The sequence below is a fragment of the Erythrolamprus reginae genome, chromosome 13 (genome assembly GCF_031021105.1).
Source record: "Erythrolamprus reginae isolate rEryReg1 chromosome 13, rEryReg1.hap1, whole genome shotgun sequence".
NCBI lineage: Eukaryota > Metazoa > Chordata > Lepidosauria > Squamata > Dipsadidae > Erythrolamprus > Erythrolamprus reginae.
The window spans coordinates 9,405,782-9,433,194 of record NC_091962.1 but is presented as its reverse complement, the minus strand read 5'-3'; the positions used below and the strand labels follow the sequence as shown (position 1 = coordinate 9,433,194).

The window sequence follows — 27,413 nt, the reverse complement described above, 5'->3', positions numbered from 1 at the left end:
CAATTTTACAACTGTTTTTTACGACAGCCGTCGAATCACACAATCGTTTCTTCCGAATGGCTCTTTTTTTTTTTTTTTTGAAAAAAAATAAGATTGTAAACTACAACCGTGGGATGTCGCAACCATCTCAAACACAAGCCAGTTGCCGAGGGCACCCAATTGCGACTCCCGGGGCCAACAGAGGCACGGCAGTCGTAACTCCGAGGATAGGTCATAAGTAGATATTTTTTTTCTTAAAAAAAAAAAAGAGCCCGTTGTAACCTCGACCACTTGTTGGCCGTAAGTCGTGGACCGAAACGACATCTCTCGCTCTGCCCGTATTCAGTGGCTTCCGGGGGAGCAAAAGTAGAACGGCCGTGTGCTTAGCGGCCCCTTCCACCTACCCCACCCCATTCCTTCCTCTGCTTTGGCCATTTTTCCCAGGACGTGCAAAAAATTAAAATGAATGGACAGGTCAGAGGGACCTTCCGTCGTCAGGGTGGGAAGAGAAGAGAGGAAATGGAATCGCGGTGGGGTTTCGGGGGAACAGGAGGAGGAGAAAGCGCGTCAAGGCGAGGTGGGAAGACTCTGGAAAGGCTCAGGAACTGGGGTCTTGCTTCCGTTTTTGGAAACGCCGGAATTTCCCCTGGATGGCGAGAGCGGCCTTCTCCGTCTCCGGGGCATTTAAATCAATATCAATTTCTTCTTCTTCCGGTTCTGTTTTCTTGGGGTTTTCGACTTTGTCTGCGGGAGAGAAAACAATTGTTGCAGGTTTTCCCCCCCAACATTTTGCAAATGAGACCCTCGTTAGACCAAATCAGACCCCCTCCACCACCACCACCACCACCACCACCGGAAGTCACCAGAGTGAGGAATAATCTATCTATCTATCTATCTATCTATCTATCTATCTATCTATCTATCTATCTATCTATCTATCTAATTTATCTAATCTATCTATCTATCTATCTTATCTATCTATCTATCTAATCTATCTAATCTATCTATCTATCTCTTCTATCTATCTATCTATCTATTTATCTATCTTATCTATCTATCTATCTATCTATCTATCTCTTCTATCTATCTATCTATCTATCTATCTATCTCTTCTATCTATCTATCTATCTATCTATCTATCTATCTATCTATCTATCCTAGCTATCTATCTATCTAATTTATCTAATCTATCTATCTATCTATCTATCTATCTATCTATCTATCTATCTATCTATCTATCTAATCTATCTATCTATCTAATCTATCTTATCTATCTATCTATCTCTATCTATCTATCTATCTATCTATCTATCTATCTCTTCTATCTATCTATCTCTTCTATCTATCTATCTATCTCTTCTATCTATCTATCTATCTATCTATCTATCTATCTATCTATCTATCTATCTATCTATCTATCTATCCCTCCATTGAACAATCGATACTATTTTCATCTATCATCTATCTAATTTATTTCCCTCCCTCCCCCTCTCTCATATCTATCTGTCCATCCGTCCGTCAGTCTGTCCATCCATCCATCCATCTGTCCGTCCGTCCATCCATCCAGCTAGATGAAAATAAGATGGATGGATGGGCAGACAGATAGATTGTAGATGAGGGAGGGAGTAAAATAGATAAATGAAAATAGGATGGATGGATGGATAGAAATAGATTAGATAGATAGATAGATAGATAGATAGATAGATAGATAGATAGATAGATAGATAGATAGATAGATACATAGATACATAGATACATACATACATACATACATACATACATACATACATACATACATACATACATATAGATGGATAGGCAGGATAATAAATACAGTAAATAAAAAATTTAAAATGCAGAGAATGGATTTTCACCTTCGGTATCTTGCAGACTTAGAAATCACGGTTTTTATATTTGCCTATAGATTTGCCCCAATGCTCTTGTTATGTTTTTTTTTTTTAAATCCTGGGTGTGTGATTTAGTTGTATTTTTTCAAATTCATTCATTTCTTTTTGTACAGTTTTTTATTCTTTTTCTCTACAGTTCCCAATCCTAAAGGGACTCAAATATATATTTGGCCTTGTTCTGGCCTCATCAGCTAGCCATATATATAAATCTAACCCCAAGGTTCAACTCCCAGAAAGTTAGTCTATTTTTTTTTTGGCAATATTTTACTGACCAAACTCCAGAGATTAATTACAGTTTAAAAAAACCCAACAATTGTGTACCCCACATCATTAAAATACACCAAGATTTTTTTTAAAAAAAACACATTTTTATCCTTGGATATTGGGTGGGGAAAAAATAGTAAAGGGAACCAAGATTTCTGGGCATTGCGTTAACTTTACCCTTAGATTATCTATGGTTGACCTATCCAGATTCCTAAGAGGTCAGTAAGGGGTGATTACAAGTGCAGTAGAGTGCCTTCTGTCCCTTGTCCTATTGCTCTCCTATATCCCCTATTCCTTTCTTCTATTCCTATATCTCTTCTTCTATTCTTTCATTGATATGTTCTATTACTGTATCTTCTTTTCTATTCTTTCTTAGATATATTTTACTATGAGTATCTCCTCTATAACCTTCATCATGTATTTTACTATGTGTGTGTGTGTGTATATATATATATATATATACACTCAAAATATTACACGGGGCAAAACCCGAACTCAGAACAATCTACATACATATACCTGTGAAAATCTACGAATATATATATATATATTCGTAGAACAATATATATATATATATATTCGTAGAACAATCTACATATATATATATATACACACACACACATAGTAAAATACATGATGACGGTTATAAAGGAGATACTCATAGTAAAATATATCTATGAAAGAATAGAAAAGTAGGTACAGTAATAGAACATATCAATGAAAGAAGAGATATGGGAATAGAAGAAAGGAATAGGGGATATAGGAGAGCAATAGGACAGGGGACGGAAGGCACTCTAGTGCACTTGTACTCGCCCCTTACTGACCTCTTAGGAATCTGGATAGGTCAATATATATATATCCACTAAAACTCTCATTGTGCATTGGACAAAATAAATAAATAAATAAACTTACAAGCGGACAAGGTAACCTAGCAACAAGGTAAGCAGACAACCGCCTATAATGGAACATAGACCGAAAGCAACACTGCTTCCCTGTTGCCTAGCAACCGCCATCCAATGGGGCGAAAGAGCATCCCTGCCTCTTTATCTCTTCCCTCCATCCTTTTCGCAAAGGATAAATGGGGAAGATACCAGATGAGGTGCTGAGTTCTCGCCTACAGGTGAACCCAAGATTAGTCCGTCTCTCTCCACCGAGCCTACCTCACAGGTTGTTGTTTTTTTGCAGAGGGGGAAACAGTACCATGAGTTCAAGCTTAGTCAGGAAAGCCAGAGAGTAACTTTGGACCAGTCACCAGGAGGCGGTGACTTCTAATCCCACTTTAGACATAATAATAATAATAATAATAATAATAATAATAATAATAATAATTTATTAGATTTGTATTCCGCCCCTCTCCGAAGACTCGGGGTGGCTCACAACAAGCGATAAAACAATATTGTACAGGCACAAATCTAATATTAAGAAAAAACTAAAAACCCTATCAATTTAAAAAACCGAACAGCACATACATACCAAACATAAATTATAATAAGCCTGGGGGAAAGGTGTCTCAAATCCCCCATGCCTGGCGGTATAGATGGGTCTTAAGTAGTTTACGGGAGACAAGGAGGGTGGGAGCAGTTCTAATTTCCGGGGGGAGTTGATTCCAGAAGGCCGGGGCCACCACAGAGAAGGCTCTTCCCCTGGGGCCCGCCAGACGACATTGTTTAGTCGACGGGACCCGGAGAAGGCCAACTCTGTGGGACCTTATCGGCCGCTGGGATTCGTGCGGTAGCAGGCGGTTCCGGAGGTATGAAAGATAATTGGCTGATTTTGGGTGAGCCCGGCCTGTCAGCCCAACCTACCTCCCAGAATTGTGGGAAAACAGAAGTGAGTGCCTTGAGTTATTTGTAAAAGCAATAAGGACAAACAGAAAGAAAACAATCCCACAAATAACGGCAATTAAAAAGGAACTCTGAACCACCTATCCAAGAAACAAAAGCAAGAGTTGGAGGGTCAGAGGTCGACCTCTAGGTTGCTCCCTTGTGGGGTGCCTCAGGGGTCAGTCCTCTCCCCCCTACTATTTAATATCTACATGAAACCGCTGGGTGAGATCATCCAAGGGCATGGGGTGAGGTATCATCAGTATCCGGATGATACCCAGCTTTACATCTCCACCCCATGTCCAGTCAGCGAAGCAGTGGAAGTGATGTGCCGGTGTCTGGAGGCTGTTGGGGTCTGGATGGGTGTCAACAGACTCAAACTCAACCCGGATAAGACGGAGTGGCTGTGGGTTTTGCCTCCCAAGGACAATTCCATCTGTCTGTCCATCACCCTGGGGGGGGGAATTACTGACCCCCCTCAGAGAGGGTCCGCAACTTGGACGTCCTCCTCGAACCACAGCTCACTTTAGAGAAACATCTTTCAGCTGTGGCGAGGGGGGCATTTGCCCAGGTTCGCCTGGTGCACCAGCTCCGGCCCTATCTGGACCGGGACTCCCTGCTCACAGTCACTCATGCCCTCATCACCTCGAGGCTCGACTACTGTAACGCTCTCTACATGGGGCTACCTTTGAAAAGTGTTCGGAAACTTCAGATCATGCAGAATGCAGCTGCGAGAGCAATCATGGGCTTTCCCAAATATGCCCATGTCACACCAACACTCCGCAGTCTGCATTGGTTGCCGATCAGTTTCTGGTCACAATTCAAAGTGTTGGTTATGACCTATAAAGCCCTTCATGGCACCATATCTCCTCTATAACCTTCATCATGTATTTTACTATGTGTATATATATACAGTATACCCACTAAAACCCTCATTGTGTATTAGACAAAATAAATAAATATATATATATATACGTATATACAGTACATTTGCAGTGGTACCTCCACTTAAGAACGCCTCTACTTAAGAACTTTTCTAGATAAGAACCGGGTGTTCAGGAGTTTTTTGCCTCTTCTTAAGAACTAAGTTTTATATGTTCTTAATATTAGATTTGTTTCTTGTAATATTGTTTTTATTATTGTTGTGAGCCGCCCCGAGTCTTCGGAGAGGGGCGGCATACAAATCTAATGAATTATTATTATTATTATTATTATTATTATTATTATTATTATTATTATTTTCCACTTACAAACCCAAGCCCGGAAAAATTTCCCAGGAAATTTGAGAGCGGCACGAAGGCCCAGCCAGTTTCCTGCCATTCCCCCTGGGTTTCTCTCTGTGGCGCACTGTATGGGAGGCAGCCTCACGCCGGGTGTATGGGAGGCGCGTGCTCCTCCTTGCCGCCTCAGAGTCCCTCTTTTTTTTTTTAAGCCTTAAAGTTTTGGATTTTTTTGATTCCCCTCACCTCACCTTCTTCCTTCGGCAGCGACTGTCCTCTTCCTCTTCTTCCTCCTCCTCCTCCCTCCCAAATTCCGAGCTTTTATTTCTTTCCAAATGGGTTCGCATGCATTATTTGCTTTTACATTGATTCCTATGGGAAAAATGGCTTCTACTTAAGAACGTTTCTACTTAAGAACCTGGTCGCGGAACGAATTAAGTTCTTAAGTAGAGGTACCACTGTATTAGCAAGTCAACAGGGACTGGGAACCAATTATTTCTCTTTCTGTTATTTCTTAGGGGGGGAAATTATTTCGGATAGTGAACATTTAAGACTGCAACCAGCTTTCCGGAACGGATGGTGTTCACTAACTGAGGTTCCACTATATACATATACAATGTTCCCTCGATTTTCGCGGGTTCGAACTTTGCGAAAAGTCTATACCACGGTTTTTCAAAAATATTTATTAAAAAAATACTTCGCGGGTTTTTCCCCTATACCACGGTTTTTCCCACCCAATGACGTCATATGTCATCGCCAAACTTTCGTCTGCCTTTAATAAATATTTTTTTAATGAACTTTAATAAATAAATATGGTGAGTAATAATCTAAATGGTTGCTAAGGGAATGGCAAATTGCAATTTGGGAGATGATGATGATGATGATGATGATGATTATTATTATTATTATTATTATTATTATTATTATTTATTGGATTTGTATGCCGCCCCTCTCTGGAGACTCGGGGCGGCTAACAGCAATAATAAGACAGTATACAATAATAATCCAATACTAAAAATGATTTAAAAACCCATTAATATAAAAACCAAACATACATACAGACATCCCATGCATAAAATTGTAAAGGCCTAGGGGGAAAGAGTATCTCATGCCCTCATCACCTCGAGGCTCGACTACTGTAACGCTCTCTACATGGGGCTACCTTTGAAAAGTGTTCGGAAACTTCAGATCGTGCAGAATGCAGCTGCGAGAGCAATCATGGGCTTTCCCAAATATGCCCATGTCACACCAACACCCTGCAGTCTGCATTGGTTGCCGATCAGTTTCCGGTCACAATTCAAAGTGTTGGTTATGACCTATAAAGCCCTTCATGGCACCGGACAAGATTACCTCAGGGACCGCCTTCTGCCGCACGAATCCCAGCGACCAGTCAGGTTCCACAGAGTCAGTCTTCTCCGGGTCCCGTCAACCAAACAATGTCGCTTGGTGGGACCCAGAGGAAGAGCCTTCTCTGTGGCGGCCCCGGCCCTCTGGAACCAACTCCCCCCCCCAGAGATTAGAATTGCCCCCACCCTCCTTGCCTTTCGAAAGTTGCTTAAAACCCACCTCTGCCGCCAGGCATAGGGGAGCTGAGATATTCTTTCCCCCTAGGCCTTTACAATTTTATGCATGGTATGTCTGTATGTATGATTGGTTTTTATATAATTGGGCTTTTAACTGTTTTTAGTATTGGATTTGTTATATACTGTTTTATTGTTGTTAGCCGCCCCGAGTCTGCGGAGAGGGGCGGCATACAAATCCAATAAATAAATAAATAAATAAAATAAATAAATCTTAATTCCCCCATGCCTGACGGCAGAGGTGGGTTTAAAGTGTTAAGGGAAGGCTTGTGATACTGTTCATAGCCAAAAATAGTGTATTTACTTCCGCATCTCTGCTTCGTGGAAATTCAACTTTCGCAGGCGGTCTCGGAACGCATCCCCTGCGAAAAGTGAGGGAACACTGTATACACACACACCTACCTACCAGTAGTAAGTTGCTACCGGTAGGGAAAAGGACAGCGCGCCAATAGCGATCGCTGCGCAGTACGCGCAGTTTTCAAGTCTCTTGCATACATGTCCTTAGCGTTTTTTGTGCTTCCATACATACATACATACTGTACATACATACATACTCACCTTTCTCTTCTGCCCTGGCAACCTCTCTGGAGATTGGTGACTCATTGGAGGTGAGCTGTGGAGAAGAAAAAGAGAATTCAATTGAGGGGGAGAGAGAGAAAGGAAGAGAGAAGGCGGTTTTGAGACACATGCTGGTTTGGGGAAGGTGACTTTCCTGGTTGCCAAGTCATCAGGATCCCGATTCCTCCCCTGGGGGATCGTTCCAGAGGGGCAAAGCTTCGGAACAGAGGGCTGGTCGCATGACCTGTTACTATTTATTTATTTTTTTAAAAATTGTTTTGTGGAATGAGTTGGGTTTTTGTTTTTTTTTGCAGGAGCGCAGTAGGCTTTTTTCCCCCATCCCTGCCGAAAGGAGGTTTTGGGTTTTCGGAAATATTTTCTTCTTCTGCGCCTCTTTCCCCAACACGAATTCTGCATCCGTTTGAAAGACGTTTTCTGCCTGTAGTTTTCCAAATGGGTTCCACAAGAATTTATAGGCCACCAAATTAATCTATTTATCTGTCTATTCCTCCCTGTCCTTCCTTTTCCCCTTCTTTTCCCCTTCTTTCCATCTCTCTCTCTCTTATCTATTTAATCATTCAATAATAATAATAATAATGATAACAACAACAACAATAATAGTAGTAGTAGTAATAATAATAGTAGTAGTAGTAGTAGTAATAATAATAATAATAATAATAATAATAATAATAATAATAATAATAATAATATTTGTATGCCGGCCCTCTCCGAGGACTCGGGGCGGCTCACAACAGCAATAACAATACAATAAATACAAATCTAATATTAAGAAAAACAAGTTAAAACCTAGAATTCTCTCTCTCTATCCATCATCTATCTATCAATGTATGTATGTATGTATGTATGTATGTATGTATGTATGTATGTATGTATGTATCTATCTATCTATCTATCTATCTATCTATCTATCATCTATCTATCTATCTATCTATCATCTATCTATCTATCTATCATCTATCTATCAATCTATCATCTATCTATCTATCTATCTATCATCTATCTATCTATCATCTATCTATCTATCTATCTATCTATCATCTATCTATCAATCTATCATCTATCTATCAATCTATCAATCTATCATCTATCTATCTATCTATCTATCTATCTATCTATCATCTATCTATCTATCTATCTATCATCTATCTATCAATCTATCATCTATCTATCTATCTATCTATCATCTATCTATCTATCAATGTATCTATCTATCTATCTATCTATCTATCTATCTATCATCTATCTATCATCTATGTATCTATGTATCTATCTATGTATCTATCTATGTATCTATCTCACTTTCTATCTTTCTTTCTATCATCTATCTCTATTGTCTCTCTGTGTGTGTCTTTCTATTGCTCTGTATCATCTACCTATCTATTTATCATCCATCTCTGTCTATCCTCTAATCCTATTATCTCTCTCTCTCTGTGCATCATCATTTTCCCTTTCAGATGCAGAAGATAAATCTAACCACAATATGCTACACACGAATAGCATCGTAGAATTATATATATGCATGCATGCATGCATGCATGCATGCAAACATACATACATACATATATATATAATATAGGAAACAATAATTATATGCCAGGTAGGTAGGGGTGTGTGTGTGTGTGAACATGTTACGGAGTGCAATCCATGTCCTGTATACTCCATGTGACTACAGCAAGCCGCTTAGCGCCAGATAACTGAAGCAGGTACCCGCAAGCTATACATTATTCATTCATTAGTGGATGAGCGGCTACATTAAGAAGGAGAAAAGGGAGGTGATAGAAAGAGAAGACGACAGATGGAAACAGATTTTTTCTCTCTCTCTCTGTGTATAGATTTATTTATTTTATTTATTCAATTTTTTAAAGACTCAAATTTCCAGTAGTAGGTTGTTGTTGTCTGGATTAAAAAAAATTCTTTCTATTTTCTACTGTATTCCTGGTTACATTTTCTCTCCTTTTTTGTTTTTATTTGGACATTTAGTAATTATATTACTGTAAATTTTATATTAACAAATAAGACTATTTAATTAGCTAATTAATATTGATTTGAAATTATATACGGTATATTGTCTTTTTAAAATAGATTGAAATTTTTAAAACAAGAATAAGGATGATCTTTTTAAAGTATTGATAAAGTATTGATAAAGTATAAAGATTTTTAGATCCTTTTATTATTATTTTTGATATATTTTATTTATTTATTTTGTCCAATACACAATGAGGGTTTTAGTGGGTATATATCTATATACACATAGTAAAATACATGATGAAGGTTATAGAGGAGATACTCATAGTAAAATATATCTAAGAAAGAATAGAAAAGAAGATAAAGTAATAGAACATATCAACGAAAGAATAGAAGAAGAGATAGAGGAATAGAAGAAAGGTATAGGAGATATAGGAGAGCAATAGGACAGGGGACGGAAGGCACTCTAGTGCATTTGTATTGCTGTATTATTGCCCTGTGGAATTTAGAAATTTGGGTATTTTTTATATCAAATATTAGTAGAAAATATATCTATATATAGACTCAAAGCGGCTTACAACATGTTAGCAATAGCCAGCATATTTGCCCCCACAATCCGGGTCCTCATTTTACCCACGCTCGGAAGGATGGAAGGCTGAGTCCACCTTGAGCCGGCGATGAGATTTGAACCGCTGACCTGTAGATCTACAGTGGCCTGCAGTACTGCGCCACCTCGGCTCATTAGATGATGCTAATGAACCTGGGCGTTGCGACCATTTCTCAAGCAGGCTGGTGTGACCCAGGGCAGGAAGTAGGCAGGTTGGATTGGGGGAAAGTCCCCTGAAAAGAGCTTCAGTATTGTATTGGCAGTTCTGTGTTAGCAAAAACTTCAGAAGAGAAGGATTTAGGGGTCGTGATTTCTGACCGTCTCAAAATGGGTGAACAGTGCAGTCAGGCGGTAGGGAAAGCAAGTAGGATGCTTGGCTGCATACCTAGAGGTATAACAAGCAGGAAGAGGGAGATTATGATCCCCTTATAAAGAGCGCTGGTGAGACCCCATTTGGAATAATACTGTGTTCAATTCTGGAGACCTCACCTACAAAAAGATATGGATAAAATTGAACGGGTCCAAAAACGGGCTACAAGAATGGTGGAAGGTCTTAAGCCTAAAACGTATCAGGAAAGACTTCATGGACTCCATCTGTATAGTCTGGAGGACAGAAGGAAAAGGGGGGGGGACATGATCGAAACATTTAAATATGTGAAAGGGTTAAATAAGGTCCAGGAGGGAAGTGTTTTTAATAGGAAAGTGAACACAAGAACAAGGGGACACAATCTGAGGTTAGTTGGGGGAAAGATCAAAAGCAACACGAGAAAATATTATTTTACTGAAAGAGTAGTAGATCATTGGAACAAACTTCCAGCAGACGTGGTAGATAAATCCACAGTAACTGAATTTAAACATGCTTGGGATAAACAAAGATCCATCCTAAGATAAAATACAGAAAATAGTATAAGGGAAAACTAGATGGATCATGAGGTCTTTTTCTGCTGTCAGACTTCTATGTTTCTATGTTTCAGGGAAGGGGAGAGATTTGAACAGGTGTTGTGGTTGTATCCTTCCCAAGGTTGCTCGCTTGTTCACAACCTGGCTGGGGAAAACCAGAAAGCAAAAAACCGCTCGGATTCCCTGAACAGCTCGGAGTGGCTGCGTACATCTGATCTTTATTAGACCCCAGCGGGCAATTAAGCAGGGAAAAAAAGAGCAATTTAATTTAACTCTCTTTGGTTCCTCCTGCATAGCAGGGGGCGGGGGGGCAGGAGGTAGGAGAAATTGCAAAAAAGAGAGAGAGAGAGAGTGAGAAGGGTATGTGTGTGTATGTGTGTGTGTGAACTTTTTGCACAATTTCCTAGTCTCAGAGCAGAGATTATTATTATTATTAATAATAATTTATTGGATTTGTATGCCACCCCTCTACATAGACTCGAGGCGACTAACAACAATGATAAAAACAGCATGTGACAATCCAATGATAAAACAACTAAAAACCCTTATTATAAAACCAAACTTATTATTATTATTATTATTATTATTATTATTATTATTATTATGTCAATGCAACACAGCAAACGAGATCACTATGCTGGATTTCGTATTTCATCACCAGTCGGGCGCTTCCCAAGCACGTAGGACTGCATGATGTAGCGGCGAATTATGTGTGCCGATCCCAGTAAAGCGGCCTTTTGCAATTGACAGATGGAGATTTTGTCAATTCCGATGGTTTTCAAATGTCCGACGAGATCCTTTGGCACTGCGCCCAGCGTGCTAAGGACCACTGGGACCACTTTCACGGGCTTATGCCAGAGTCGTTGCAGCTCGATTTTTAGATCTTCGTATTTCACTAATTTCTCTAGCTGCTTCTCCTCAATTCTGCTGTCTCCTGGGATTGCGATGTTGATGATCCATACTTTCTTTTTCTCCACAATAAGGATGTCTGGTGTGTTATGCTTCAGAATTCGGTCAGTCTGAAGTTGGAAGTCCCACAGTTGTTATTGTTGTTGTTATTATTATTATTATTTATTAGATTTGTATGCCACCCTTCTCTGAAGACTCGGAGTGGGTGCTTAAAACAATTAGTAACTCGCCGCCATCTTGGATTTTACTACTTGCTCATGCGCGGAAACTATATCTACAGCAGCACGAAGCTTACAACTTCAGCCTGATGATGGTGAATGTGATTTCACCAAAACGTCGCATAGACACTCAAAATATTACACGGGGCAAAACCCGAACTCAGAACAATCTACAAACTATTTTTTTTTATATACCCTGCTCAAAAAAAATAATGGGAACACTTCAACCACAGAATAGAACTCCAGGTAAATCAAACTTCTGTGAAATCCAACGGTCCGCTTAGGAAGCAACATTGATTGACAGTCAATTCCACATGTTCTCAGCACATTCAACTTTGTACAGAGCACAGTATTCAATGAGAAGATTTCATTCCTTCATGTGTTCTTTGAGTGTTCCCTTTATTTTTTTGAGCAATGTATATCATTTTTTTGTCACCCCAAACTTGCACAAACATCCATCCATACAACATGTTTACCAAGACATCCCTACTTATATATTTCTCCCCAAAATATCGCTTCCATCCATATATACTTGGTTTTACGACCATTGTTAAGGATTGTAAAGATGAAAAATGGTCCTAAGTCTTTTCTTCAGCGCTGTTATAACTTCCATCACTAAATGAATGGTTCTAAAAATATTATTTCACTGAAAGAGTAGTAGATCCTTGGAACAAACTTCCAGCAGACGTGGTTGGTAAATCCACAGTAACTGAATTTAAACATGCCTGGGATAAACATAGATCCATCCTAAGATAAAACACAGGAAATAGTATAAGGGCAGACTAGATGGACCATGAGGTCTTTTTCTGCCGTCAGTCTTCTATGTTTCTATGTTTCTAAGTCAAGGACTGCCTCTATAGATTTTGCGGTGTGGTTTTATTTCTTGTTTTTCTAGCAATCTGTCCAGAGTCACTTGAGGAGGAGAGGAGTCGCTATATTGTATAAATTGGCAAAATAAGTAAATAAACATAGAAACATAGAAGATTGACGGCAGAAAAACACCTCGTGGTTCAATCTAGTCTGCCCTTATACTATTTCCTGTATTTTATCTTAGGATGGATCTATGTTTATCCCAGGCATGTTTAAATTCAGTTACTGTGGATTTACCAACCACGTCTGCTGGAGGTTTGTTCCAAGCATCTACTACTCTTTCGGTAAAATGATATTTTCTCACATTGCTTCTGATCTTTCCCCCAACTCACCTCCGATTGTGCCCCCTGGTTCTTGGGTTCACTCCTGAACCTTATGTAACCCTTTCTCATATTTAAATGTTTTGATCATGTCCCCCCTTTCCCTTCTGTCCTCCAGACTCTACATATGCAACGTCCTACCGGTCAATGATTACTTCAGCTTCAACCGCAACAACACAAGAGCACGCAACAGATTGAAACTTAATACGAACCGCTCCAAACTTGACTGTAAAAAATATGATTTCAACAATCGAGTTATCGAAGCGTGGAACTCATTGCCGGACTCAATTGTGTCAACCCCTAACCCCCAACATTTCTCCCTTAGACTCTCCACAATTGACCTCTCCAGGTTCCTAAGAGGCCAGTAAGGGGCGTGCATAAGTGCACTGGTGTGCCTTTCGTCCCCTGTCCAGTTGTCTTTCCTTTCTCTCACATCATATATATTTTCTTTCTTTCATATATCCTCTCCTCTAAGTTCACTTTACCCTTATATATATTTACTAAATGTCTATTTTTCTTCCTATGTATTTGTGTATTGGACAAATGAATAAAGAAATAAAATAAATAAATATTGAGTCCATGAAGTCTTTCCTGATAAGTTTTATGCTGAAGACCTTCCACACTTTTTGTAGCCCGTCTTTGGACCCGTTCAATTTTATCCATCTCTTTTTGTAGGTGAGGTCTCCAGAATTCCAGAGGTCTCCAAATGTGGTCTCACCAGCGCTCTATACCAACTCAATAAAGCTTTTTCGTTTGCCTATGATGCTCTGCGGAAGCCCCCAGGGAGTTTCCCCCACCCCCCAGCCAAATGTTTCTCTCTCTCTCTCTCTGTGCTTTCCAACTGATTTCAAGGCCAGGTTCCCTGCTGGGATAACAATACCCATCACCCTCTTGCTGCCACTCAGGATCTGCCAGCGATAGGGCGGAGAGGTGGAGCGAAGGAACAGGATAATGTAGAATTTAACGCCAACCCGCCTTTGGAGCAAGGCAGAACAATGTACCGTGACCTTTTCCTGATTTTCTGCATCTGATATGAGTGCAGAGAAGAGCAACAAAGAGGATTAGAGGACTGAAATATTTATTGATTTATTTACCTGTGTTTCCTTGAAAATAACAATATTATTATTATTATTATTTTTTGAACACCGATATAAGTGCTTGGCCTTATTGCCATGCACTGAAAAGCTTGATTGTGCTTATTATCAGGGGAGGTCTTATTTTGGGGAGAAACAGGATAGGTAGCTAGGTAGGTAGGTAGGAAGATAGATACAAAGAGAAGAGATATAGATATATTTGAGATAAAGATAGATCGATAGATGATAGAGAGAGAGAGAAAGATAGAAAGACAAGAGATATGAGATAAAGATAGATCAATAGATGATAGAAAGATAGAGAGAGAGAGAGAGAGAAAGACAAGAGATATACGGTAGATATATATGAGATAAAGATAGATTGATAGATGATAGAGAGAAAGAGAGAGAGAAAGATAGAAAGACAAGAGATATAGATATATATGAAATAAAGATAGATCGATAGATGATAGATAGATAGATAGATAGAGAGAGAGAGAAAGATAGAAAGACAAGAGATATAGATATATATGAGATAAAGATAGATCGATAGATGATAGATATAGAGATAGATCTTTCTATCTCTCTGTCTATCTATCAGAAAGATAAGAGACTATATATGAGATATATGGGCCTAGAAAGCCTAGAACTACGGCGCCTAAAACACGATTTGAATATTGCCCACAAGATCATATGCTGCAACGTCCTACCGGTCAATGACTACTTCAGCTTCAACCGCAACAACACAAGAGCACGCAACAGATTCAAACTTAATATGAACCGTTCCAAACTTGACTGTAAAAAATATGATTTCAACAATCGAGTTATCGAAGCGTGGAACTCATTATCGGACTCAATTGTGTCAACCCCTAACCCCCAACATTTCTCCCTTAGACTCTCCACGATTGACCTCTCCAGGTTCCTAAGAGGCCAGTAAGGGGTGTACATAAGTGCACTGGTGTGCCTTTCGTCCCCTGTCCAATTGTCTTTCATTTCTCTCACTTATCATATATATTTTCTTTCTTTCATATATCCTCTCCTCTAAGTTCACTTTACCCTTATATATATTACTACATGTCTATTTTTCTTCCTATGTATTTGTATATTGGACAAATGAATAAAATAAAAAAAATAAAAAATAAATATAGATCGATTGATCGATAGATCGATAGTTAATAATAGATAGATAGACATACAGTATATATGAGATAGAGATTGATAGAAGATAGACAGACAGACAGATGGAAGGATGGATAGATAGATAGATAGATAGATAGATTGATAGATAGATAGATAGATAGATAGATAGAAGGATTGATAGATAGATGATAGATAGCTATAAACATAGATAGATAAAAAATAAACAGAGAAGATAGATAGACACACAGAGAGAAAACAGATATATATAGAGAAGAGGTAGATAGATGATAGATAGATGATAGACAGATACCGTGTGTCCTCAAAAATAAGACCCTGTCTTGTATTTTTTTTGAACCCTGAAATAAGCGCTTGGCCTTATTGCCATGCACTCAAAAGCCCAATTGGGCTTATTATCAGGGGAGGTCTTATTTTGGGGGAGAAACAGGGTATTTATTTATCTTATTTATTTATTCCGTCAAGCATGTATAGGACTACAGACATACATATAAACATGGTTATGAATATGTGAAATGGATACAAAAAAAAGGGAATATAAGGACAGGGATGGCAGGCACATTGGTGCGCTTATGCACGCCCCTTTCAGACCTCTTAGGAATGGGGTGAGGTCCACGGTAGACAATCTAAGGTTAAAGGTTTGGAGTCCTGAGAAAGGAACCATAGAATCAGGTACTGCATTCCAGCCATTGGCCAATCTGTTACTGAAGTCGTATTTTCTGCAAAGTTTGGAGTGATTTACCTTAAGTTTGTCTCTATTGTGGGCTCGTGTATTGTTGTGGTTTAAGCTGAAGTAGTAATTGACCGATAGGACATTGTGGAAGATAATTATATGCACTAGACTAATGTGATATGAAGAATGGTGGCTCGAATTGGGGATGTCTCGTTTAATGAAAAGAAGGACCAAGGGGACATAATAGCAGGGTCACAATATTTGGGGTGGTGGTGGTGGTTTTCAACCTATTCTCCCAAACACCTGAAGGCAAGACATCCATATTCCTTCCTTCCTTCTTTCTCTTCCTCCCTTCCTTCTTGACATCCATATTCCTTCCTTCCTTCCTTCATTTCTGACATCCAATCCTCCTTCCTTCCTTCTTTCTTTCCTTCCTGTCATCCATATTCCTCCTTCCTTCCTTCCTTCCTTCCTTCCTTCATTTCTGACATCCATATTCCTCCTTCCTTCCTTCTTCCTTTCCTTCCTTCCTGTCATCCATATTCCTCCTTCCTTCCTTCCTTCCTCCCTTCCTTCCTTCCTTCTTGACATCCATATTCCTTCCTTCCTTCTTTCTTTCTCTTCCTCCTTCATTTCTGACATCCATATTCCTCCTTCCTTCCTTCCTTCCTTCTTTCTTTCCTTCCTGACATCCATATTCCTCCTTCCTTCCTTCCTTCCTTCCTTCTTTCTTTCCTTCCTTCTTTCCTTCCTTCCTGACATCCATATTCCTCCTTCCTTCCTTCCTTCCTTCATTCCTGACATCCATATTCCTCCTTCCTTCCTTCTTTCTTTCCTTCCTTCCTGACATCCATATTCCTCCTTCCTTCCTTCTTTCTTTCCTTCCTTCCTGACATCCATATTCCTCCTTCCTTCCTTCTCGTGGGCTCGTGTATTGTTGTGGTTGAAGCTGAAGTAGTAATTGACCGGTAGGACATTGTGGCAGATAATTATATGCGCTAGACTTATGTGATATGATATGTGGCTGGAATTGGGGGGTGTCTTGTTTAATGAAAAGAAGGACCAGGGGGACATAATAGCAAGGTCACAATATTTGGGGTGGTGGTGGTGGTGGTTTTCAACCTATTCTCCCAAACACCTGAAGGCAAGACAAGCAATGGATGGAAACTAATCAAGGAGAGAAGCAACCTGGAACGAGGGAGAAACTTCCTAACAGTGAACAGTTAACCAGTGGAATGGCTTGCCACCAGAAGTTGTGGGTGCTATCCTTCCTTCCTTCCTTCCTTTCTTCTCTTCCTCCCTTCCTTCTTGACATCCATATTCCTTCCTTCCTTCCTTCTCTTCCTCCCTTCCTTCTTGACATCCATATTCCTTCCTTCCTTCCTTCCTTCCTTCATTTCTGACATTCATATTCCTCCTTCCTTCCTTCTTTCTTTCCTTCCTTCCTGACATCCATATTCCTTCCTTCATTTCTTCTTTCTTTCTCTTCCTCCCTTCCTTCTTGACATCCATATTCCTTCATTCATTCATTCATTTCTGACATCCATATTCCTTCCTTCTTTCTTTCCTTTCTTCTTTCTTCCCTTCCTTCCTTCCTGACATCCATAATCCTTCCTTTCTTCCTTCCTTCTTTCTTCCCTTCCTTCCTTCTTGACATCCATATTCCTTCCTTCCTTCCTTCTTTCTTCCTCTTCCTCCCTTCCTTCTTGACATCCATATTCCTTCCTTCATTCATTCCTTTCTGACATCCATATTCCTCCTTCCTTCCTTCCTTCCTTCCTTCTTTCTTTCCTTCCTTCCTCCCTCCCTCCCTCCCTCCCTCCCTTTCCCATCACCGGGGGTTTTCAAGAAGAGATTGGACAACCATTTTTCTGTCCTGGGATAAGGGCCACCTACTTGAGCAAGGGGTTGGTCTAGAGAACCCTCAAGGTCCCTTCTGACTCTTATTATTCAGTTATTCCACAGATGGATCTTCCAGTGTGCCCTAACCTCGGTTAAAACGGGGTGCTGTGACTCCCAACCTTTTCTGGACTGAATCAGAAGATGGATGGATGGGTCCAAATTGTTCATTTTCCAAAGCTGCGCCATTCAAGCAAGTGACTCTGAGTGGGCTTAAGACAGATCACAAATTGCCAGGCTGGGCACCACTATCTCTGTGTTTTGCAAATCCACATTTTAGCCCCCGGGCACGACACCCAGGCTCTGCCAAGCTAAGCCTCCATGATTTTTTAATTTACTTATTTATAGGGTTTGTAAAGCGGTAAAAATCTTGCGACCTTTGGGGATGGGTTGAAATTAAAAACATCCATAACACAGCACTATAAACTTGGATAGTTGTTACCCAGCTGCTCCCATTCTCTCTCTCTCCCTCTCCCCCCCCCTCTCTTGTTTTCAGGAAAAAATACTTTCAGTATTTGCTTCCCCCCCCCATTTCAATTGAGTTGTTCATTGGCCAGGTTGTCTCTCAGCAAATCACAGCGAAGTTTCTGCTGTTAGCACACTTTGTGGCAGGGAGTTCCATAAGCTAATTACATTTTGTGGAAATAAAATCTATCTCTTTTTCTTTCTTTCTTTCGTTCTTATTCTCTTTCTTTTTCTTTCTTTCTTATTCTCTTTCTCTTTTTCTTTCTTTCTTTCTTTCTTATTCTCTTTCTCTTTCTTTCTTTCTTTCTTTCTTTCTTATTCTCTTTCTCTTTTTCTTTCTTTCTTATTCTCTTTCTCTTTCTTTTTCTTTCTTTCTTTCTTATTCTCTTTCTCTTTTTCTTTCTTTCTTATTCTTTCTCTTTCTTTCTTTTTTTCTTTCTTTCTTATTCTCTTTCTCTTTCTTTCTTTCTTTCTTTCTTATTCTTTCTCTTTCTCTTTTTCTTTCTTTCTTATTCTCTTTCTCTTTTTCTTTCTTTTTTTCTTTCTTATTCTTTCTCTTTCTTTCTTTCTTTCTTTTCTTCTTTTCTTTCTTTCTTATTCTTTCTCTTTCTTTCTTTCTTTCTTTCTTATTCTTTCTCTTTCTTTTCTTTCTTTCTTTCTTATTCTCTTTCTCTTTTTCTTTCTTTCTTTCTTTCTTTCTTTCTTTCTTATTCTCTTTCTTTCTTATTCTCTTTCTTTCTTTTTCTTTCTTTCCTTCTTTCTTATTCTTATTCTTATTATTTCTCTTTCTCTTTCTTTCTTTCTTTCTTTCTTTCTTCTTTCTTTCATTCTTATTCTCTTTCTCTCTTTTTTCTTTCTTTCTTATTCTCTATCTCTTTTTCCTTTTCTTTCTTTTCCTTCCTTCCTTTCTCCTTTACTCTATGTACTTCCCCTTCCTTCCTTCCTTCCTTCCTTCCTTCCTTCCTTCCTTCCTTCCTTCCTTTCCTCCCATCCCTTCCTCCCTCTCTATCTTCCTGCCTCTATTTCTTTTTCCTTCTCTTTCTCACTTCTTTTGTTCACCCTCCACTTCTCAGTTATTATATACCTCTGCTTCTCCTTTGTACTGGAATACTGTGTTCAGTTCTGGAGACCTCACCTACAAAAAGATGGGCTACAAAGATGGTGGAAGGTCTGAAGCATAAAATTTATCAGGAAAGACTTCATAGTCTGGAGGACAGAAGGGAAAGGGGGGGGCATGATTGAAACATTTAAATATGTTAAAGGGTTAAATAAGGTTCAGCAGGGAAGTGTTTTTAATAGGAAAGTGAACACAAGAACAAGGGGGCACAATCGGGGAAAGATTAGAAGTAACATGAGAAAATATTTTATTGAAAGAGTAGTAGATGCTTGGAACAAACTTCCAGCAGACGTGGTTGGTAAATCCACAGTAACTGAATGTAAACATGCCTGGGATAAAAATAGATCCACCCTAAGATAAAATACAGGAAATAGTATAAGGGCAGACTAGATGGGACCAGGAGGTCTTTTTCTGCCGTCAATCTTCTATGTTTCTATGTACTCGTATTGTACAAACCAAACTCTTCTTTCCACTACAAAGCCCATGCAAAAACTCCCTTTATGTTTTTCCTGAATGAGCCTGTTTCCTGGACCAGCGCAATACCCAAAAACCCGAAAAAACCCAACCTAGCTTAAAAATATCCGCGGTTAAAGAATTGAGGGCAGCCACTAAAAGCTTTTAAACCATCCAGCGAAGCCTGAATAATTGCTGGCTTTTTTGTTCATGACACAAATCGCTGGCGGACGGATAAATAAAGTTAATTTTCTTGAAAAGCAGGAAAGGAATCCATCCCTCCTAACCCCCTCGTGGCTGGGACTACCGTTCCCATCATCCTGATCTTGCCCAGTTCTCAAATCTTTCCTTCCCTCCACTCCCACCACATTTCGAAAGGCAATTAGATATATATGATTTTTGTTTTGTTTTTTTTAAAAAAAACGCATATACAATGTATTTAACAAATTTAAGTTACAATATGAAAAGAAAAATATCAAAAAATATAATTGAAAAAGAGTTAACCACGTAGACTCGTGGTAAAAACAACATGCAACAATCCAATACTAAAGTAGCTAAAAACCCTTATTTTAAAACCAATCATACAAACAAACGTACCATACATAAATTGTAGAAGCCTAGGGGGAAAGAATATCTTAATTCCCCCATGCCTGACGACAGAGGTGGGTTTTAAGAAGCTTACTAAAGGCAAGGAGGGTGGGGGCTATTCTAATCTCTGGGGGGAGTTGGTTCCAGAGGGCCGGGGCCGCCACAGAGAAGGCTCTTCCCCTGGGTCCCGCCAAACGACATTGTCCTTCCCCTGTTTCCTGCTTAACTTGTCTTGTCCTTACTTATATCTTTCCATATCTTAAGCAGTTGTTCGTATCGTTTAACATGTTTACCCTCTCATATTTGGTGTTTTGTAGGTTTTTTTAATCATTAATATTACAGTTATTCATATTAAATAGTTAATTCTATAGTTAATTCACTACAATGAACAGTCTTCAATTCTAAACTTTTCTATCTATCACACATTATTGTCTCTTCAGGCTTTTACATCTCTATATGTTCTCAATTAATATCAACTCTATGCTATATATTTTATTTCTTTTTCTTTATCCAACCCATTATACCATTTGCCCCATATTTTAGAAGACAAATTATTCCCCCCCCCTTTTTTTTTCTTTTCCTAAAGCCTTTCTCCTTGAGGTCTCTCCTTCCCTCTGTTGCCGAGGCGACTGCAAATCCATCCCATAATGAACACACCATTGCAGACAGGGGAAAAAAAAGAGAGACATAGAAGAAACAGTAGCATATGTTCCGATCATCACCCGGGTAGAAACAGAGGGGAGAAAACGAGGCATTTTCGGGGTGGTGGAAAGAGAGAAAACCCAGATGGAATTTGCTTCCATAAATGGGAAAAATTATATATATATATATATATAGGAGGATGGCAAAAAGTCACGCAGGTGTCATGAAATAAGGACATCCTAGAGAGAAGGAAGGACGAAAGGCACACCTTCAACATGTAGGAATTTACAGCCCCGAAATCCCACCCTTCCCAGAAGATTTGAACCATGAACGAGAAATTTAAGGTGTTGAATATTGTGCATTTTACAGAACTGAAGCCAGGGAGGGAGGAAGAGGACGATGAAGTTGAATTTTGCTAAGAGCCTTTTGGAGAGCGGCTTAATTATAGATTTACTTCGCCCCGTGTCTCTCGGGCTGCTTTCAAATACTATGCAAACTTGAAAATTCATGCATCTCTTTGGAAGATTATCCTTATTAAATTCCCCTTATTAAATTCCCCCTTTTTAAAAGAGATTCCATAGTTCCTTCGTTCAGGGTAGAATGGAGGCAATTGGATAGAAACATAGAAGACTGACAGCAGAAAAAGACCTCGTGGTCCATCTAGTCTGCCCTTATACTATTTCCTGTATTTTATCTTAGCATGGATCTATGTTTATCCCAGGCAGGTTTAAATTCAGCTACTGTGGATTTACCAACCACGTCTGCTGGAAGTTTGTTCCAAGGATCTACTACTCTTTCAGTCAAATAATATTTTCTCACGTTGCTTTTGATCTTTCCCCCAACTAACTTCAGATTGTGCCCCCTTGTTCTTGTGTTCGCTTTCCTATTAAAAACACTTCTTATCTTTGACATATTTAAATGTTTCGATAATGGAGTAGCACGTTTACCAACTGGATGCCACGTGGAGTTTATTAGCATTGTTAAATATTTAAGCTGCCCTTTTATTTGCCAAGGCGCAGTTAAATATCATCGTTTTTAATTCGGGGGCCGCACGCTAAGTAAATCGATAGATGCAAAACAGGAGCTCATAAAAGTATCGCCAACGGACTTTGACCTTCAAACAAACCCAGGAGTGTCTCGGCACGCCGTTTCCAAGGGAGACAATTCGAGCACCCATAAATAAGTAATTAAAATCAATTTTAGGCATTGGAGAAGGAAGAACGTGGGGGTCAAAAGAAGAGAGGGGGGGAAAGGGAGAATGGTCAATGCGGCGAGCCCCATCTATGTCCTTAACTGAGGACAGAGTCTTTTGGATACAAATAAATAAATAAATAAGATTGTTGTTGGTTTTGTTAGTTGTGAAGTTGTGGCCGACCCATTGCAACCCCATGGGCAACATTGCTCCAAGCCTTCTGGTCCTCTACCATCCTCTGGAGTCCATTTAAGCTCACACCAACTACTTCAGTGACTCCATCCAGCCCCCTCGTTCTCTGTCGTCCCCTTCTTCTTTCGCCCTCCATCGTTCCCAACATCGGGCTCTTCTCCAGTGAGTCCTTCCTTCTCATTAGGTGGCCAAAGTACAGTGATACCTCGTCTTACGAACCCCTCGTCATACGAACTTTTCGAGACATGAACCTGGGGTTTAAGATTTTTTTGCCTCTTCTTCCGAACTATTTTCACCTTACGAACCCAAGCCACCGCCACTGGGAAACCCCACCTCCGGACTTCCGTTGCCAGCAAAGCGCCCGTTTTTGCATTGCTGGGATTCCCCTGAGGCTCCCCTCCATGGGAAACCCCACCTCTGGATTTCCATTGCCAGCAAAGCGCCTGTTTTTGCATTGCTGGGATTGCCCTGAGGCTCCCCTCCATAGGAAACCCCACCTCCAGACTTCCGTTGCCAGCAAAGCGCCCGTTTTTGCATTGCTGGGATTCCCCTGAGGCTCCCCTCCATGGGAACCCCCACCTCTGGACTTCCGTGTTTTTCCGATGCAGCAGGGGAATCCCAGCAGCGCAAAACCGGGTGCTTCGCTGGCAACGCAGGTCTGGAGGTGGGGTTTCCCAGCGAGGGGGAGCCTCAGCGAAATCACAGCATTGCAAAAACACGGAAGTCCGGAGGTGGGGTTTCCCATGGAAGGGAGCCTCAGGGGAATCCCAGCAGCGCAAAAACGGGCACTTCGGCTGGCAAAAGGGGTGAGTTTTGGGCTTGCACGCATTAATCGCTTTTCCATTGATTCCTATGGGAAACATTGTTTCGTCTTACGAACTTTTCCCCTTGGGAACCTCGTCCCGGAACCAATTAAGTTCGTAAGACGAGGTATCACTGTGTTTTGAGTTTCATCTTCAGGATCTGGCCTTCTAAAGAGCGGTCAGGGTTGATCTCCTCTAGGATTGACCGGTTGGATCACCTTGCAGTCCAGCACTAGAGTTCAAAGGACTCAATTCTTTGGCATTCGGCCTTCCTTATGCTCCAACTTTCACAGCCATAAATTGCAACTGGGAAACCATCGCCTTGACTATATGCACTTTTGTTAGCAGGGCAAAATCTCTGGGTTTTTTTAGGATGGTGTCTAGATTTCTATCCCAGGAGCAAGGATCTTTTAATTCCTTTTGATTAAATTTCTTTAACTTCACTCCCCATCTGCGGTGATCTTGGAGCCCAGGAAAATTAAAATCTGTCGCTACCTCCAAAATAAAGATGAGGGTTTATTTTTATTTTTTTTTTAAACAGCCCATTTTTTGGTCCGAATGTTCTGCGTGGTTTTCAATGATCAGCCAAAATCCTGCCCTTCATCTGGGTTGAATGAACCCCAAACGTTGAAAGGCTTCGGATAGGCCACCGGCATCCAGAGATGGGAGATTTTGACCAATTGGAAGCTGGTGCAGAGCATTTTGAGTAATGTGGGTCTACTTTGAAGTCTCCAAACACTTGGCAAGGGTAGCCCCATGTAGAGCGCATTGCAATAGTCAAGCCGCGAGGTGATAAGGACACTGCAGCCTTAAGTTAGCTTCATGCCAACTGGCTGCGTTTTGCAAATCAATACGGTACTTTTCTCGGTTCTGCAATCTTGACTCAATTCTATCCAGTCCCAAGTGTTTAAAAAAAAAAAAAAAAGATTAAATTGAGATGTTCTCCACGAATCCTTTCTCCAAACCTTTCCAGGATATTTACCAAGACAAATTCCTTGTGTGTCCTATCACACGGCAAATAAAATTCTATTCTATTCTAATCTATTATATTCTATTCTCTATTTTATTCCAAATTATTCTATTCTATATTTTCTATTCTATTCTTCATTCTATTCTTCATTCTATTCTCTATTCTATTCTATTCTGTTCTGTTCTATTCTATATTTTATTTTATTCTATTTATTCTATTCTCTATTTTCTATTCTATTCTTCATTCTATTCTCTATTCTATTCTGTTCTGTTCTATTCTATATATTCTATCCTATCCTATTCTCTATTTTCTATTCTATTCTTCATTCTATTCTATTCTATTCTGTTCTATTCTATATTTTATTCTATTCTATTTATTCTATTCTCTATTTTCTATTCTATTCTCTATTCTACTCTGTTCTATTCTGTTCTATTCTATTCTATATATTCTATCCTATCCTAGTCTCTATTTTCTATTCTATTCTTCATTCTATTCTCTATTCTATTCTATTCTATTCTGTTCTATTCTATATATTCTAGCCTATCCTATCCTATATTTTCTATTCTATTCTTTATTCTATTCTATTCTCTATTTTATTTTATTCTATTTATTCTATTCTATATTTTCTATTCTATTCATTCTATTCTATACTATTCTCCATTCTATTCTATTCTTTATTCTATTCTATATATTCTGTATTTTCTTTTCTATTCTATTCTATTCTATTCTTGTCAGACTGGTCCTTGGGTGCCAGTAGGACCATACCAGTAGGAAACCATTAACAGGGGTGGATTCTGGTTTACCTCACTGCTGGTTCGCTTCCCCACACGCCCAGTACATGCGCAGTACTTAAAACCCAGCTTCTGCCCATGTGCAGAAGTGAAAAACAAGATGGCGGCATCTATAGTGCCGCTGAGAGAGGTGGTTCAGCTGGCTACCGCGTGCTGGTTTGGTGAACGGGGCAGTGGGGGAATTCCCGCTACCAGTTCTATAGAGCCAGTCCGAGCCAGAAGGAACCCACCTCTGCTGTAGTCGATCCAACCTGCAACCCAGGTTAACAAACCAAGTTAGGATGTTCTCGCAAGAGGCGGAGCTTCCGAAAATTAAATCAACATGCAAGCAAACCTTTACAGATTGAACTTCCTTCACCCCGCTTGCCACGGCATGGATCGAATTCTCGCAGGATGCTTAGGCCACCCCGCCCCGCCAAACGTTTACCCTCGTGTTTGCCTGTCAAATAAGCCAACTATCATAGGTTGTCCTAACCAAGCTAGCAAAAAAAAAAAAGGTACGGATTTTCGTACTCGGCTTCCTCCAAACGTCAGATTTGCTCCCGTCTACTTTGGGGATGAAAGAAAGTGTCAGGGAGTTGGTTCAATCTATTTATTAAATTGATTTATCCCGCGGACGCTGGAGATCTCCTTGGCAGACTGCAATTAAAACCCGAACATCAGAAAGGAAACCCGAGGCATTAAAAATAATTAAAAAGAGCCATCAATGACGGACAGCATAGGGCCAGCTTAAAAAAACTGCTAGCTTTGCAACAGATTGTCTTCCTCCGTTTATTTATTTATCGACAGGGCTTAGACAGATCACTCCCGTCAAAACCCACTCGGGTAGCTTTATGTCCAGAACGGTTTAAAAAAATAAAGGGCAGAGTTGAGAATTACGAAAACACAGCAGCCAGAGAGAGAGATAAAACCTCTACATTTGTCAAATTGAGGATTAAAGGAAGGGAGGGGGGAGAAACCAGGCTCACAAACTTCTCCTCTGCAAAAGCCAGATTTGAAAAAAACCCCAAAAAAACAGCAAAGTAAACACTCTTCGGATTTGAGGAAAATGTTATTTAACAATTATTCGCTAGGCTGTCTGGTTGGATTTAATGTTTCGAGCTCTGTTTATGCTTCTTTGTTTTTCTTTCCTCCTAGTTTTATTTGACGAACGGGGGTCTATCGGAGTCGGGCGGATCAAGGGTGGTGGGTTCGAAGTTGCCTCATTGCCGGTTCGCTCCCACCTGTGCTGCTTGGGCGCGCGTCTGCGCAGAAATTTATTTATTTATTCATTCATTCATTCATTCATTCATTTATTGGATTTGTATGCCGCCTCTCTCCGTAGACTCGGGGCGGCTAACAACAATAATAAAAACAGCATGTAAATCCAATACTACAACAACTAAAAAACCCTTATTTTAAAACCAATCATACCTACAAGCAAACATACCATGCATAAGTTGTAAAGGCCTAGGGGGAAAGAGTATCTCAATTCCCCCATGCCTGATGGCAGAGGTGGGTTTTAAGGAGCTTACGAAAGGTGAGGAGGGTGGCGGCAACTCTAATCTCTGGGGGAGAGTTGGTTCCAGAGGGCCGGGGCCGCCACAGAGAAGGCTCTTCCCTTGGGCCCCGCCAAACGACATTGTTTAGTTGACGGGAGCTGGAGAAGGCCCACTCTGTGGGACCTAACTGGTCGCTGGGAAATGAAAAATATGGGGCGGGGGAGACAGGAACAGAACCAAAGTCGAAAAAATATGGCGACCGCATGGACAGTGCTGCACGCTCAGAAGGGAAAGTAAATAAATAAAATAAATTTTAAAAATGGCGCTGCCAGGCACATGCCCTAAAGCAAACAAAAGAGCCAAAAATTGGCAAAATCTCATGCAAGAGAAGTCCTCGTGCGAGATTTTGATCTCTTTCCATTACCAGAGCCTCCAATCCCAGCCATACAGTCTGCGACGCATTACTGGCGGCGCCCACAGAGTGGCGCCAACTGATGTCACCATGACATCACCAGCGGGTCGCTCCCGGTTCGGCCAATCCGTTCCAAACTGGGAGGAACCCACCGCTGCATCAGGATAAATAAATCAATGTAAATATTTATTTATTTATTTATTTATTTATTTTATTTATTATTTAGATTTGTATGCCGCCCCTCTCCGCAGACTCGGGGCGGCTCACAACAGAATAAAAACAATTTATAACAAATCCAAATATAATTTAAGATATTTAAAAAACCCCGGTTTGATTTTAAAAAACCCGTTTACTAAACAAACATACATA

General features: G+C 40.0%; 1 protein-coding gene across 4 annotated transcripts in view; it reads right to left on the bottom strand.

Moving 5' to 3' along the window:
* Positions 1-240: 240 nt before the first annotated feature.
* Positions 241-27,413, bottom strand: part of PCP4L1 (Purkinje cell protein 4 like 1) — a 59,533-nt gene continuing 32,360 nt past the window's right edge. For 2 of the 4 annotated variants that reach the window (XM_070766150.1, XM_070766151.1), the window contains exons 2-3: positions 7,332-7,386; positions 241-723 (exon numbers count right to left, since the gene is read on the bottom strand). In XM_070766150.1, the coding sequence (XP_070622251.1) occupies positions 578-723; positions 7,332-7,386 (201 nt within the window). In that variant the 3' untranslated portion in view covers positions 241-577. The remainder of the gene's footprint in view (positions 724-7,331; positions 7,387-27,413) is intronic. The other 2 variants (XR_011560491.1, XR_011560492.1) reach the window with 2 other exon arrangements.